Source organism: Capsicum annuum, chromosome 11, assembly GCF_002878395.1.
Source record: "Capsicum annuum cultivar UCD-10X-F1 chromosome 11, UCD10Xv1.1, whole genome shotgun sequence".
Taxonomy (NCBI): Eukaryota; Viridiplantae; Streptophyta; class Magnoliopsida; order Solanales; family Solanaceae; genus Capsicum; species Capsicum annuum.
This window is the reverse complement of record NC_061121.1, coordinates 79,824,331-79,840,673: the sequence shown is the minus strand read 5'-3', so window position 1 is coordinate 79,840,673 and position 16,343 is coordinate 79,824,331. Positions and strand designations below refer to the sequence as shown.

Below are 16,343 nucleotides of genomic sequence, written 5' to 3'. Positions count from 1 at the left end.
CCTATCCTACTCTTACTATTAGTACATAATATCCTTGAGCTAATAAGCTACAAAGTTTACACCCTCCACATTAGTGGCCTGCATTACCCAGAATATCTTCTCCATTTCATCTAAGAAACCCTGAAGATCCTCCTCCATCTTCACACCAGTAAAAGTTAAAGGATTTAGTTTTATAAACTGACCAACTTTTATAGCCTAAGCAGACAACTCACCAGACATATCCCGCTTAGCCTGATCAACAACCAATTTATCAATAGTATGAATAGACTAAAGAAATTCTACATTAGCCACCTCACCTGAGGAGGACTAGTAGCAATTGGAGAAATTCCAGAACTGTTCGAGGATAGGACCCTGAGATCGAAGATAAACTCCAAACGTAGGATGTACACTATAAACATTATCCCAGATAGGACAGAAGAGTTTTCTTATATTCCAGATCATCGAGGCATGATCTAAAAAGTGAACAACTAAGGATTAGAGAAGAACTCCAGGACTTAGACTCCAAGCTTGAAAATAGAATACCAAGAAAGTAAGACATTCCTAAATGCCTTGTAGCCTCTTATGAGTATGGTGCAATACACACCCCTAAAAGAGACTTCACTCAACACGGCTTTATGGACTTCCAATTGACTATGAACCTAAAGCACTAATACCAACTTGACATAACCCGACCAGGGGTCTTATCGTAATGGGCATCCCAAGTCTAACCAAGACCGAGGACCACCCCCTTGTTACCCAACCTAACCACCATTAGAATATCTTGAGTCGGCTGAATACCAAAAATGTAACAAGATAACATAACTAGATAAGGACTGACTTTGGGATTGGTGTATTCCTATACCAACCCTATCAAGTCATCCCGTCACACCAAACCATACCAACAAAACCAACCAAACTACCCAACCTAACCAATACCAAACCAAGGGCCACAAACTAGGCCATGACCAAATAAGTTCAAAAACATAATATGATTAATCCAAAAATGAAATACGATGGAACAACCAACAATATCGTCAATCGGTGTCAGCCATAATACCAATGCCAATGCTAAGGTTGACACCAATATCGATCCTACCAATTCCAAACATAGCAGTACCACAAACTCTCTAACCAAAAAAATAAGAATATTTGGTTGGCACATGCCCCCAACCATAGCCAAAACTAATGTCCAAAAATAAATTAAAATGTCTAAGAATATCCATAACATGAAATAGAGCCTTCCAAAAAAATAGAAGCTCACCACTTCAATCCAAGCTGACCCCGAGTCAATCACTGTGAAGGAGGAGTAGAATGGTCGGTTCCTGCATAGCATGGGTATACAACCACCTATAGATGGGTTAGCAAGTGAATGCTAGCATAAACTCAGGATAAGAATAAAATAATGTCATTTATAAAACCAAGTAAAACCATCCATATGCACACGACCATATATATATATAACCATGCCGGGAAAGGGAACCAGGTTTATCATGACATTAAAACCTTAACCTGGACTATGTAGTTTTACCGTCCTAAACCACCCATGGGATATATGGGTTCAGCTTCCCCTGCTGAAAGGTCCCTAGTGCGTGAAGCCGCATGACTAGGGAAGTAACCCTAGGATGAATAGTAAATCCCCCAAATATAAACTGTGACATCATGCACACGGTCACCAAGACTAACCTCACACGGACAAATATGAGTTTCTAGTTTTGGTCCCCCTGGGACCTCTACCTTCCACGAATTTGCTACACATCCCGCAATTATTGCCTAATTAAAACCATTACCGAGCAACTAACTAATCCATTAACCATTTATTAGACAAGTTCATTAATAGTGGTATCGCTATACCAACAATACTTACATGTTTTGTCCATAGCCAGCTATATATAGGTTTAAGGGATTCCATGTACCCTTCATGATTTTCAATTAACCAAAACCATGGCCACCAAGGCCTTTCCAATCCATTTAAATTATTCATACAATTTAGGGCTCCATTACCAAGTTTTAACCATGCATAAGTTCCATTAAAAAATCAATATTATAATAAAAACATTGTTAAAGGCATTTTATCAAACACATTGGGGGCATAGTGTTTCCAAAACCAAAGTACATTACCAAAGAACCATTCTCATGTATCCAATTATCCAAAACCACCATTAATACATATAAAATAATAATTCAAACATGGAAAACTCATAACCAAGCATTTATAACCAAAACCACCAGATCATATTTAAAAACCCAAAATCATACAATAATGAAATCATAATAACATTGTATAAAACCATGCCTTTAGTTGGAACTAACAATTAGGAAAGATAACATGCCTTAATTGACAAGGTAGATGGAGAGAAACCACCAACAAGATCCCCAAATTAGTCTTCTAGTTGAAACCCTAGCTTTTTTACCCAAAAGCTTTTGAGAGAATTATAGTGTTTAGGGAGAGTTTTTAAGTATTAATGAATATAATAATAGGGTAAATAGCCTCTTAACTGGGTTAGAAGTTGTCGGACCTTATTAGGATAAGTGGGGAAATGTCCATAATAAACCCACTTAAGTTGCACAAAAATTCTATCATAGGGGTACGACTGACCCTCACGAGTTGTACCCTTCGATATGAGTGGTACCCACCACTCATATACTAAGTTAAACCCTTGGACCCAATATTGTCCAATGTATGACTCATCCCACCCAAGTCATACTGACAACATACGATTTGTACCCTTCACCTATATCCCTAGAAAAATAGAATCACAGAAGGTTTGAACACTGTCTACCATATGAGTCCTGGGTACGAATCATACCTTAGATTATGGCTCCTGGTGAGCCACTCGTACTCAAATCCAACTTAATTTACCAAGTCTAAGGTTAAGTGAAGCAACCAAACGATCCATATCCAACTATATGACTCGTACCACCAAGTCATACCCATTCCAGTGACCAAAATTCATCCCACCAACCAATACTAGTTAGTATACGACTAGACCATACCATTCGCACCCTAACATACGGCTTATATGCATAAGTCGTATTGGGTTCAGAAACTAGATTTCCAGGAAATTTTCTAAGGTCCAGAAACCAGGGTGTTTCACTGAACCTTAGGCTTGTCCTTATTGATTGTTCAAACCTTTAAATTACCACAATATTTAGTATATGTTACGTTATGAATTTCAAACTCTTGTGGTTACGTTTTCACTGAATTAATCTTATTAGAGAACTAAGCTTGGATAGTTGTTGACATAAGTATCTGAGAGATCAATATTCGGCTTTGTATAAGGCCACTATATTACTTGGTGATACCACATACACTTGTATGTGCACTTGGGTGCAACACTCTACTCGACACGACTTGGTTGACTCCCACCGACCCTGAACCGTGCTCTTATACCAAGCTTATCATGACCTAAATCATGACCTAGTCGTGACGGGTATCTCAAGCCCACCGTAGGTAGGATACCACCCCCTAAGACTTACCTCAACAGAACACAAATATAAATAGTGGTGAAACCAACCTATAATAATAATATGAAGGATAGATAAACCAAATGTAAGTTTTAATAATCCAAAACAAACAACTAACCCACATTTGTTCATAAAAGATTCTAAAAATAGAATACCAAATGAAGATAGGATATCCCCGACTATATCCAAAGAAAATCCTCAATTCCCAAAATATGAGAAAAAACTAATGAAATAACAAGGCTTTCTGAAATATGGAAGCTCACTACTTTACAGTAACTCAATAGACAACCAGACCACCTAATGATATACATGGGTAACAGAAAAGTCTTTGGACCCTAATCAAGAAATGATATAGCGTCCAGGGATGGTTAGTTGGATAAGTGCTAGCATGTAACTCAGAGAAAGTGATAAAATAATGTCATGTCCAAAATTAGTCAAACCACATACACACATTCATATATACATATATAGGATGTCGGGTACGATAAAGCGTCATGAACATGAGAGTTTAAAACCATTAACCTGGACTATGCAGCTCTATCTATCCTAAGGGCACCCATGGGCTATATGGGTTCATCTTCCCCTGCTGAAAGGTCCCCAACGCATGTTAGCTGTATGAATCGAGGAAATTCGAAAGAGGCCCAAAGATACCAAGGCTCTAGCCATCCCAAAAAATATAATGTGTAAACCAAACACACAGTCATATAGACCCCTACATTGGCAAACGTGGTTTCCAGTATTGGTCCCTTCGGGATCTCCACCTTCAAGGGGAGCCACACAACCCTCTTTAAGCCTAAATTACAACTGTTTTGCACATAATCCCAACCATAAACCAAGGAGTTTTATTTTTAAGTCATATACCACTTGGTATTGTCATACCAATTATGCGTGTAAGCTTATATAATTATTCCAATCCATTTAAATAAACCAATTGACTCCCAAGTTCCTTTAAAAATCCAAAACTATAGCCATCAAGGCCTTGCAAATCTATTTTTATCCATTTTTCTGTTAATGTAATGCAATTCAAAAGTGAGTTAAATCATGCAAATTTCATATTTAAAACCAAAAACATGCAAGTGGGTCGAGGTTAATGCCATTACCAAGCCAAAATCCATCAATTTGGGAAAACCTATGTTCTCCCATCCAAAATCCATAATAGTGCACCTATTAAATCCCAAAAATCATCAATTTAAGTATACACATGACATTTAAACCATGGAAAATATAATTCAAGTAATAATCATCAAAATCCCTCAACACAATTTCAAACTCAATAATTAAATCACATGAATCATGATTAAAATATATGGCATAGTCAACTTAGGGATGAGAGACATGCCTGAAACATGAAAGAATTTGGAAGAAAATTCAAAATCTGGAGCTTGAAGGATAAATTCTGTATGAACCCTAGTTTCCTCTTGCTTTGGGAAGTTTATGATGAAGAGAGTAGGTTTTGATTTGAGTAATTCATGTAAAAGAGGTCCTTGGAATGTTTTTAAGTTGTGGGTAATGTGTAAAGGGAGGAGAAAGACCGAAATAAACTTAATTAAATCATACAAAAAATTCTGGGCCCGTCATTATGACTTAGATAATGACTCATGAGATCTGACCATAAATCGTTAGCTGGACTCATCACCTGAGGGTCGAATACTGGCCCTCCACTATTATAATAATGAGTTTCTACCATGACTCATTGTCTGATGTCACGACTTGTGACTAGGGCAGTACACCTAGGCAACCTCACTGTTGAGACAACGAATCCCACTTCATGGCTCGTGATGAGTTATAGCGAATCATCACTTAAGTCATAGTCATGGCAATATTATCGACACTCTAGAAATTTTAGAGTCCAAAATCTAGGGGTATTATAATTCTTCTGCAGTACCAACCACAAATAAAGGACGAGAAAGACAACAAGGTTCTACAAAGGTAACACTTGACTTATAATTTATTAGTATTTTAATTATCCTTTATATTTTTTCTCTTTTATTTTCTTATATATTTTAGGTTGTTGTTGTTGCTGCTACTGCTACTGCTACTAATAATAAATGAAGATGATCAACTACAGTTGTTGTTACTACTATGGGTGGTGTTGGCTAAGAAAAAGGGGTTGCAGCTTTTACTTTGGATGGTGTTGGTACAAGAAGAGAGGCTACACCTTTTACTATTGGTTATGTTGGTGGAGGTAAATGATCTTATATTGCTGCTGGCGGTAGTGCTAGTAGAGGTAGAAGAGTTGATATTGTTGTTGGTAGTGCTAATAGTAGAGGTAGAGGAGTTAATATTATTGTTTTTAGTTGTGTTGATAGAGAAAGAAGAGTTAATATTGGTGGTGGTGGTGTTGATAGGGGAAGAGAGAGAGAGAGAAGTTGGTGCTAGTAGAGGGTGAAGAGTTGATGCTATTGTTTCTAGTAATGGTGTCACTGATACTAGCAAAGGTAAACGGGCACCTTTTAAGAGATCTAAGATGGTTGGAATAGGGGTGTTCATATAGAGAGTGATATTAGAATCCTCAATGTAAATTAAAATTGATTATATTTGTCTAGTTTAAACCCAATCTTTTAAAAGTCTTAAGTTATTTGTTTTCTTTTGCTTTTGTTAACCCGGAATGCCTATGAACTCCTCCATAGTGGATGGATATCTTGGACATCACAAATCAAGATTAGGTGTGGAATAAAAAGGATATAATGTTGTGATCCAACAAAGACTTGAAGATTGAGAGCAAAAAAGATGAGGACAAGATCAAATGATGCCAAAATAAATCATCTAAGTCAAACAAGTTCAATGATTTTTCAGTAGAAGAAGCCTAATTTTTTTGTGTGTGTGTGTATTGATGTTGTGTACTGCAACAGTAGTGACTTTAACTTAGCTAGTATCTAGTTTAGTTAAAAAGTAGTGACTTCAACTATGCAGTTATGACTGCACTAATTTGACATGTTTTGAAAGCAAGGATACAACTGTGACTGCACTTTGGATTACATATTTTTGTAGAAATATCAGCTGTTGTAACTACACTATTTTGAAATGCATGTTTGAAGCATTTATGCAGTTGTGACTATAGAATTTAATTATTTATTTTTTTAGAACTGTTGTGCTAGCACTATTTTGATATTTTGCATCTTCAAATTGCGTTTTGTGGTTGCACTTGTTTTTCTAGTATTAATGTAACTTCATTACAAAAGAAGTTGTACCATCACAAAAGAAGAACAAATATGCTTCAAACGCAATCAGTTCAACAATCTTTTTCTTCGTCATATATCAAAAGACAACAACCATCCAAATTATATTACAAAAAAGTTGCACCATTCAACACAAAATATGCTACATATTATCTAGCTACAACCTAGTGTTAAGGTAACTTCATTTAACCTTTCTTCATATATAGCATCCCAACCCAATAGCTTATAGCTATTACTAGTACACAAGAAAAAAAACGCAATCCAAAATTGAGTACTCAATCAAAAATTGAGTATTCTCTTCAGTCCTTCCTTTATCAATTTTCTCCACTTCTTCTCTCACTGTTTTTTCTTCTGAATCTCTTCTTCTAGCTTCTCTAATTTCATATCAACCCAATTATCATCTTGTTTGAATTTTTTAGACTTGTCATTTTCTTCAGAACCTTCCTCAACTAATTTGTTTAACCCAATTGATTTTTCAACTTCATTGATTGATGTATAATGAGAAGATTCAACTAAATTTTCAAGCTCACCTAATTTCTCTATTAGTTTAGGAATCACATATTTGGACCTTGGATCAATGTTTTTTCTATTCTTCCAACACCAAAAGTCATAAGATATTGAACACTTCACTGGTGACAAATAAAAAATGAATTAATCTTTAATCAAACCTGTCGAAATAGTAAAAGTGTAAAATTTGATATCTACCTCATAATAAGGACACGCTCAATATCTTCTACTGAAATTTCTTTAAGTCCAAGATATCATAAATGCAACAATACTCTGTGGTTACAACAAACTTCTTGCTTCAAAACAAAATTATTTTCTGTTATACAAAGTTTACTCAATTTAATTAACCTCATTGTGTGCTACAAGAAATTTATTTCAACAAATTCAAAAACAGATTTAAAGTAAAAAAAATATTAGAGAAATCTCTAACAAAATGATAGACGAAGGAGATGAATGAAATCAAACCTTAATAGCAGGAGACGGGGAGAGGGATAAAATTAGTTCAACTTTACATTTCCTAAGCTCGAATTTATGCGGATTAATAAAAACAAAGAGAAAACAATCTCAATTTTTGCATCAGTTTCATGGATTGAGCAAAGAAGAAGAAGAAAAAGAAAGAGGAGGAGGAGGAGGAAGAAGAAGCAAAGGAGGAGGAGGAGGAGGAAGAGAGGAAGAGGGGGAGGAGGAAGAAGAAGAAGAAGAAGCAGAGGAAGAGGAAGAAGAAGGGGGCTAAAATTAGGGTTCTTTAAAGAGGAAAAACGGATTATGACCGTTAGGAGTGTGAAAAGAGCATTTTAATTTATTAAAAAAATACAGATTAAATTGATTTAATGCATCCAACAATAAGTGCTTCCACGCTACTTCAGTCGGGCTACGAAGGATATATTTTGATATAGTTTACAGTTAATGGGAGTAAATAAATAAAAATTTAATTCAAGGGTTAAAGTAAGTACACAAGAACAAGTTTAAAAGTGAAATGATATCTTTTTTCTTTTAAATATTTAAAAGTGAAATGATATCTTTTTTCTTTTAAATATGTACCGGATATTATAATTGACACGAACATGCATTATGAGGAACAATGAGAATATGCGTTGGGTACGGCATTATGCTTATACGTACACCCCAAGAAATCATATGTTGAGTTACAATTACTGATGCCCCAAAGGATTTTCCATAAGTAAAGGAATTAGACTTCCTTTATGGTTATAGCCCAAACTCTGCAACCACAAGCTTTCTGATAAATTTTTCTAATAATAAAATGTTAATAACTACGATTGGATCGGTGGGTTTTTTATATCCCCCAAAAAAATAAGTTTCCAAGTATGATCTTAGTCACTCTCCAATTCCTGGGTTCCAATTATTATTGCAAACAAGAAAAATTGAAAAGGAAAAAACGCTGCGTGACACGAGATGCAAATTTGACAGAATATAACGCTGTTCTACAACAATTCTAATTCACTGGTATATGCTAAGTATATTCATATCAAACCTATGACGCTAATCTCTTTTAGGTGCTAACGCAGATTCTTTACACTACTTACCCAACTATTCTCGTAAAAGAATCAGCAGAAATTGCCATTTCACACTCTTAAACATCATAATTTACAACTCTGCAGCCTCCAAATGTAAATCTCGTCTAAATTTGGTCCGCCAAAGCTCATGAAACCAATATTTGCATTAGGTTTCTGACGCACTTCGCCAGATTCAAGTAGCCCCATGTTACGAGTGTAAAAGTATGGTATTTTGTTTAAGTTGCTTACTCGCCTCTGTCTTCTTGTGAATCTTCACGTGGAGGTTTGTGATCTGTAGCTCTAGTAGAACCAACAGTTTCGCCCTGAAAAAGGGAATGAAAATCCATAATTAGGATTTGGTCAATTAACAATATCGTTGTCTTATATTAACTTGCACACAAGTAATATAACTTACAATATTTAACTTCCCTGAAGACGAAAAGAGAAGTCAATGAGAGCCTAAAAATTTGGGCGAATAGCAAATCACAATAACAATAATCTTTTGATGCAAGATATATCCGTCTACTGTCCACATATATTGATGTTCAGCTTGAACCAAGAGATGCTAAGTTACCTTCTTTCTTCCGTCAGAAACATGCCGACCTTCTCCAAGGTTGTGATCATCATCTGAAATTTCACCAGTCTGAATTCTTTTGTCTTCCTTCACTACCAAAGAAGCACTATCACCATTTACAACCTGGTAATTTTTAGAAGTGGAAGTGTCACGACTAGTAGAATCACCATTCATAGAGTGAATTCCTATCCTATTTTCCATCTCCGCTGACTTGTCTTCTTTCCTATTAGCTGCTACCTCCGCTCTCCTCTTCTCCCCCTCCCTTTGTTGCCGTCTTCTTGCTTCTTGTTCCTTTAACTGTTTAAACCTGAAAATATAAATAAACAATAAATTCCTAACCACAAACTTCTCAACTCCAAACAAGGGCCAGAAGTCTTTCTAACCTTTCACCCTGGCGGGGCTTATCTGAAGTAGGATTCCCGTCTTTCTTTTTAGCTATTGCTGCTTCAGAGATTGATTTATGAATTTGAGGTTGCTCTTTCCTAGAATTCTCATCAGTTAATTTCGAGGTTGGAATTTTTGCACCCCAAGGTTGCTCTTTCCTAGAAGTATCATCACTTAATTTCAGGGTTGAAATATTTGCACCCCCAAACTTTTGAAGCCATAATTGTTGAGTGGTGCTAAGTATGTTGTTTGTGAACCTTCATAAGATGATAAGCAATTCTGAGATATTATTGACCATAGGAGAACAATAGTGGTCAATAAATTGGATAATAAAGAGTATAAAAGATAAAAGAAAATGAAAAAATCAGAGGAATAAACTGCTATTTTTTGATAACCTAGGAATAAACAACTATTTCCGAACTAGTAATAGAGAAGTGCTTACCAATAAAGGCTCAGACCAGAAGGAACTGATAGTGAAAAGTAACCAAGCACCAGAGGGAGAAACTTAGTTATTGCTTGAGAGTTCTTCACATTTGGATCATCACTCTGGAAATTCATTAAAAAGGACTAAGAAACTAAACAGGGAAAAAAAACAAAAAGTAAAATGAAAATGATTTAGAAGATGAATGCTATAAAGTCAAGTTCACTTCTTAGTGATAGACTAACCAAATATGACTGGCCAACAGATTGAAAAGAATCAAGAGTCGGAACGTATAAGCAGTTTGCGATAACAACTAAATTAGTTTCCAGTTAGAGGTGGTGAAATTAGAGATGAACCACAAAGAATTGAGCACAGAACACCATCTAATGTCAAGATTACAATATGAAGGTAAAACAAAATTAGTACTTTCTTCATCACACATACATAACTTAAGGACCCAACAATATGCCCAACATTTGGATGGGCAGCAAGTGAATATTACTCATATTACATACACCACAATTCCAATTATCAGGACTCTGATGTGAAGCCATACAGTGAGCCAACTAACTCTAAGAAGGTCAAATGGTATTACAACAAAAAGTCAAGAGATTGAATATACAGGAACCTGACTCAAGTTACTAGCATAGTCATTTACGATCTAACAACTGGAACTGGATGCAACAGTTGACACAATGTACAAGATGGATAATGAACCATGGTATCTAACAACTGGAATTGAATACTTGAACACAGGGTACAAGATGGTACATTTACCATGAACAGTATAGGTAATCCAGAATAACCAAACAAAATGAGGTTAACAACAAGAGACACAAAGTACTAGAGTTGAGAGAAATCATCATAAATGCAGAAGGAGGGGGGCAATCTCTTTATTCAGCATAAAAGCAGACTGGAAACACTTTCATTGACCAACCTGTTGAGCTGGTTGTATGATCTGAATAGAGATGTACTGGGTGAGAACCAACAATACAGGCAAGGCAAGATATGCAAAAGTATCAGACCAACCAAGCGGAGGATGACCATCCTGTAAAATCCAATGATAAGAATCAGTGCTAATACATTCTTCAAGGTGAAGCAACTAAAGAAATATGAAAACATGCATCAACTAATAAACTGAATTGCAAGATTTGTACATTCCAGGTTATTTTAATTTATAGCTAGTAGAAGGAACAAAATCTTATGGGTTGAGACAAATCCTAGAGAAAATCATATTCTATATGCATCTAAAAAATTAATGGAGCATGGTAGAGCCATAAAGCATAATAAAACACGCTGTTATATTGCAGACACCATAACCCGAAAAAGAGAATGAAAGAGAAAAGACCAGTCAAATAAATAAATATGCAATGATACATCAATAAAATGTGTATCAAGTTTTCACGCTAAAATTCACACAAAAAATAAAAAAGAAATGAGAAAAGGCTGGAAAGCAACATATGACTCACTACAAAGGGGAAAAGCCAAGAGGTGCCACTTCCAGTTTGTCGGGCAGCAATTGTTGTTGGACCGGCTAGTGAGGGTATCCAGAAGAAGCCTTCTGTCAGAAGTCCCTAAATAATAAAAATAATAATGGCAAATAAAGTATTGGCGATGCTCGAATGAGACTATAGACACCTAAAGAGTTCGCTAAAGTATATAAAAGGGTGAGATTTCCAGCAGTAGTAGTTTGCTTTCCACTTATCAAGTTTTCTTTTTCCTGTCTCATTTGAGAAACAAAAATGTCTCCTTTTTTAGCAAGTGTTGTTCAAGTTAAAAAGTTTATAGAGAGATATGGGTGAACAAGTAAAAAGTGGAAGCTTTACCTCATTTGCCACATTTGAGAGGGCTCTGTAAAGCCCAATCCATATAGGTATAGTGGCAAGCGTCGGCAGACATCCTGGGGTAGATGATAGAAATGATTAAAAAACAACAATTATCGAACTCTTGACAATATTTAAATTATACAGACCAAAAAAAGATAAATATATATTTCCAAGTTTAAGGTGGGCAAGGATGAACAACCAGAATTATCAACCATAAAAAGCTTTGGCATTGAAAAAGTAAAGTATATATGAGACCTGCCAGTGGATTTATGCCAGCTAATTTATAAAGTCGAGCAGTTTCAAGTTGAATCCTCTCCTGGAAATAGAGGTATATAAGAAGTTAAAGTAGTTGAAGCAAAGATTACACACTGGATAAGAAAATGCCAGAGTGTAAGTTAAGCATGTACATCCTCCAGTAATACTCTACTGACTTAACAGTGAAAAAATATGTGAAGCTTGGGTTATAATTAACCTGGTCTCCAGCATATCGCTCCTGAATAGCCTTTATTTGTGGTGCCATTGATCGCATTGCCATTGCAGATTCAACCTAAGAATGATTCTTAGAAGATAGTAAGCCATATAAGCAAGAATATGATTTGTACTTGCACAGCTCATTTAACTTCTTCCAAAATGCTATCTGCTACACAGGAATTTTCTAAAGAGAAAACATCAAAATAGACCACTGACCTGTTTTTTGGTTAGAGGAAAAGTTGCAGCCTTTACTAGTACTGTTAGTAGAATGATTGCAAAACCAAAAGAATATGGTACATGTAAAGTTGAAAGCCCATCCTTCAGAACCTGGACATAGCACAACAACTTCCTTAATTGTTTTCTCTCTTTTCTTTTTCTTTGATGAGTGTAACATATGAATGAGAGATAATAGAATTTAGCTTTGATCAACCCATATGTTAGAGTTGGATGTAATTATGCTATCTTTCCAACACTGAGTAGAAGAATGTGACATTTAGGTAGAAACATATTTCCATTTGATAGGATGAAACGTTCTTTTTCTTGTAACTACATCCTCTCATCCCAATCATAAAACCAAATGAAGCAACTAATAGACCAGATGAGTTCCGGATACCAAATAAAGGAATCAACTTTAACATCCTTACTCTTTAAAGATGAACAGAAATATAGCCATATACACAAGTCTTAACTGCTAAATATTATTTTTGACCAACACTTGCATCCTTCCATAAAATTGCAACCGAACACCCAAATATCAGTATCAATCAACCAGCAACGCCTCAATCCCAAAATAGTTGGAATAGGTTATATGAATCTTTGGTGTATTCGTTCAGCTCTACTTGAGTCGATTTCATTCCAACACTATCAGAGTTACTGTAAAATTTACATTTATCTCCACAACGGGTCCTCCAAACTCAATATGACAATAACAACTAAGCTTTAATTCCAATGGTCTATATACTACTAGTTTCACCAATAAGGCTAACCCAAAAGCCCCATAGTAAAGCTTTTAGCAACTTCATCTCCTCTCTTCTTTGAAAACGTACAATTCCAAGAAATCAATTAGCCAACTGAAGTTTCTAAACCTATCAAGGTTACAATTCACAAAGAAAGCAAAGAGAATTAAACAACAAAAGGAAAATTGAAACAGAAAAAGGCAGCCCGGTGCTATATGCAGGGTCCCGAGAAGGACCGAACCACAAGGTTTTATCGTACCCAATCTTACCTTGCATTTCTGCAAGAGATTGTATCCACGGCTTAAACCCGTGATCTCAAAGAACAAAAATGTAACATTAACAAACCTTGAGAACAGCCTCCATAGCATTGGTAATACCACTAAGCCAATCACTATTCTGTTTAGCACTTTCAGTAGTGTCAGCAACAGTATCAGCAGAAGCAGAAACAGCAACGTCAGCTACTGTATAAAATAACCCTTCAGCACGAGCAAACAAGTCCTTAAAAAGCAACTCTGCATTTTCCGGGTCAGGAAACGGAACCTGACCCAACCCAAATCGAGCTACTCCAAGCACACCCCTTGAAAACGATTTGTTAACTGGAAGATTTCCAAAGTGGGTTCGATGGAAAACTGGGTTTAGGGTTCTTGTCCGGTCTACGAATGGAGATAATATTGAATTGGGTCCAAGCGAAGGGAAAGAAGTCGCCATTTTTTGTATAGGTTCTTGCAAACCCTTGAAGCTGGGATGAGTAAAGATGAAAATTTAAGAAAAATTTAATGAGTCTTGCTTCCTCGTCCGTTTCGTCCCATGTGAGTTGTTTTCGTTCTACGCGATCGCTGAGAAATCATTAATAAAATATCAATTTTTGTTATATAATATGTGATGTCCTGTACAGATGAAATTTCATTTATTAAACATAATAGTTAGTAGTCAAGTTGAATTTAAAAATCATAAATTACTTGTTGAAATTGAATTTGAATACTTGAGGCCAACTTGCTAATTTGAAGTCAAGTTTGGCAACGTTAGGAACTAAATTTGGTAGTTTATAAATAACCATCTTTTGTACATTTTATTATGATAGTAACAAATGTACTACTAAATTCTCTAAAATTCTCTCATTCTTTAAGCTTGATATTGATATTTTATCTTTATTTTATAATATGTTATCAGTATGAGACTTTACTGTTTCAAAATTAGAAGGTTAAGAAAAGAAAAATTGAATCAAAAGGTGGAGAAGGCAAGACCGCACAAACTATGCAATCATCACAACTTGGATTTCACTTTTCTACTATTTATAATAAGATAAGTATATTATTAACTCGTGTTCTTTAATTAATTTTGAAAATAATATTGATAATCACAAAGTAGTGATGTTGTTATAGACTTAAGTTTGAGTTTATTATACTTTGACCTAATATGTTATTGGTCGAGGGTGTGATGATGGATTTAAATCTCATGCCATTAAGAAGGTAACACATTGGATTAAGAGTCTCGATGCACCATGATGATAAGATGTTGGGTTCAAGTCCTATTGAGTTTTTGTCTAAGATGTCTTTATATGGATAAGACATTGAGTTTTAATCTCAAAACAACATATTGATGATATAATAATGATTAAGGCAAAATTTTGTTGAAAAGTCATGAAATATGTCTCATTGAATATGCTTCATTTCTTGAAGTGAATGTGGTAACATACAGTGTATGGTATATCTAAAAGAAGACATGTGATTGAATTTATGAATATAAATATAGGCATAACAAGGACAAAACATTTCGTTACATTATATGTACACCTAGATTTGCTCATGAAGGAGCAATATCTTGAAAGAAATTCTAAGCTATCATAATTTGATAGGTTTAAGACATCATTATATTTCATCCCTGGAAAATGCGAATTTTGATTGTTAAAACTACAAATGCATTCTCTGGGGTGAATGTGATAGTAGTAACATCTCCATAAGAGGTAGAATAATTGAGAAGAAATATTTTGAAATATACTCCAAAATAGCAAGCTTGAAAAATTATTCATGTTCTAATAAATATGAAATTTATAAAGTAGAACTCATATGACATGGTAAACTTGGAGTTTACTAATACATAAGTTGGCATGAATGATTTTACCATCTTGAAGATGTGCATATTGAGTATTACACAATATATATATATATATATATATATATATATATATTAAAGAATTAGAATGTAATATTCTTCGAAGAACATTATGAGTTCTCAAATGATCCTTCAAAAGAAGAAGATAATTTTTGTCACTAATGGGCACGGTATGAAAGTCATTGCACATGTGATTGTCGTGCAACCTAATCTGATAGAAGTTTTATAAATTCTCCATCAAAACAAAGGAATATAAAGTGATGGTGCATTTGACCTTTCAAAGTGATGTTGAGGCCTGTCATGTAAATATAATAAATTTCATGGCATGAGAATGAACTTTTAATGAAAATTTATGAAGCATATACATATGATTATAATTCATTCCTTGAAGAGAATGATATTTGTGATAAGCATCATTGATGCTCGACCATTCTTAAAATGAATATGAATGTGTCAAAATGAGACAAAAATTATAAAAAAGGATATGCTCATGGTTGGATAAATATCACATCTCATCTCTACGGAAGGTTTGAGATATAAAAAAAAATATTTTGACATAAACGATCATTGATCGTGTACTTGTAGTATGGCATAAATATTTTTGATATGTTTATTATGGATTTCCAAAAGGTAAAAGTTAGAAACAAATCTTGCCTATATAATGGTTTAAGATTATGGCCGTACTTATATGATTTCTCCTTGAAGGAGATGTTCACCACATAAATGTTGTGCGAAATATATGTAGAACACGAAATTAATTAAGAGCTCATAAAGAGCTTAAGCGTTACTATATGAAGGAATGAAATTGTTCATAATATTGGGTTTGTAGTAAGTCTCGAAAGAAACTTATTTAGTTTCAAAGAAATTACGAAAATAAATTATATTGAGACTATAAATAAATGAAAGATCTTATATCTTCATATTACTACAATCGACATGAGTTATAAATATTTAC

The 16,343-nt window shown here is 34.8% G+C and overlaps 1 protein-coding gene across 1 annotated transcript; it reads right to left on the bottom strand.

The window, feature by feature from the left end:
• Positions 1–8,534: 8,534 nt before the first annotated feature.
• On the bottom strand, positions 8,535–14,152 carry LOC107847902 (ALBINO3-like protein 1, chloroplastic). The gene is made up of 11 exons (XM_016692499.2): positions 13,622–14,152; positions 12,537–12,647; positions 12,322–12,396; positions 12,105–12,165; positions 11,850–11,923; positions 11,493–11,597; positions 10,961–11,071; positions 10,045–10,148; positions 9,602–9,859; positions 9,219–9,525; positions 8,535–8,967 (listed from the first exon to the last, which is right to left on the bottom strand). The coding sequence occupies exons 1-11, from the start codon at positions 13,982–13,984 to the stop codon at positions 8,890–8,892; spliced, it is 1,647 nt and encodes a 548-aa protein (XP_016547985.1). The 5' UTR covers positions 13,985–14,152; the 3' UTR covers positions 8,535–8,889.
• Positions 14,153–16,343: the final 2,191 nt, after the last annotated feature.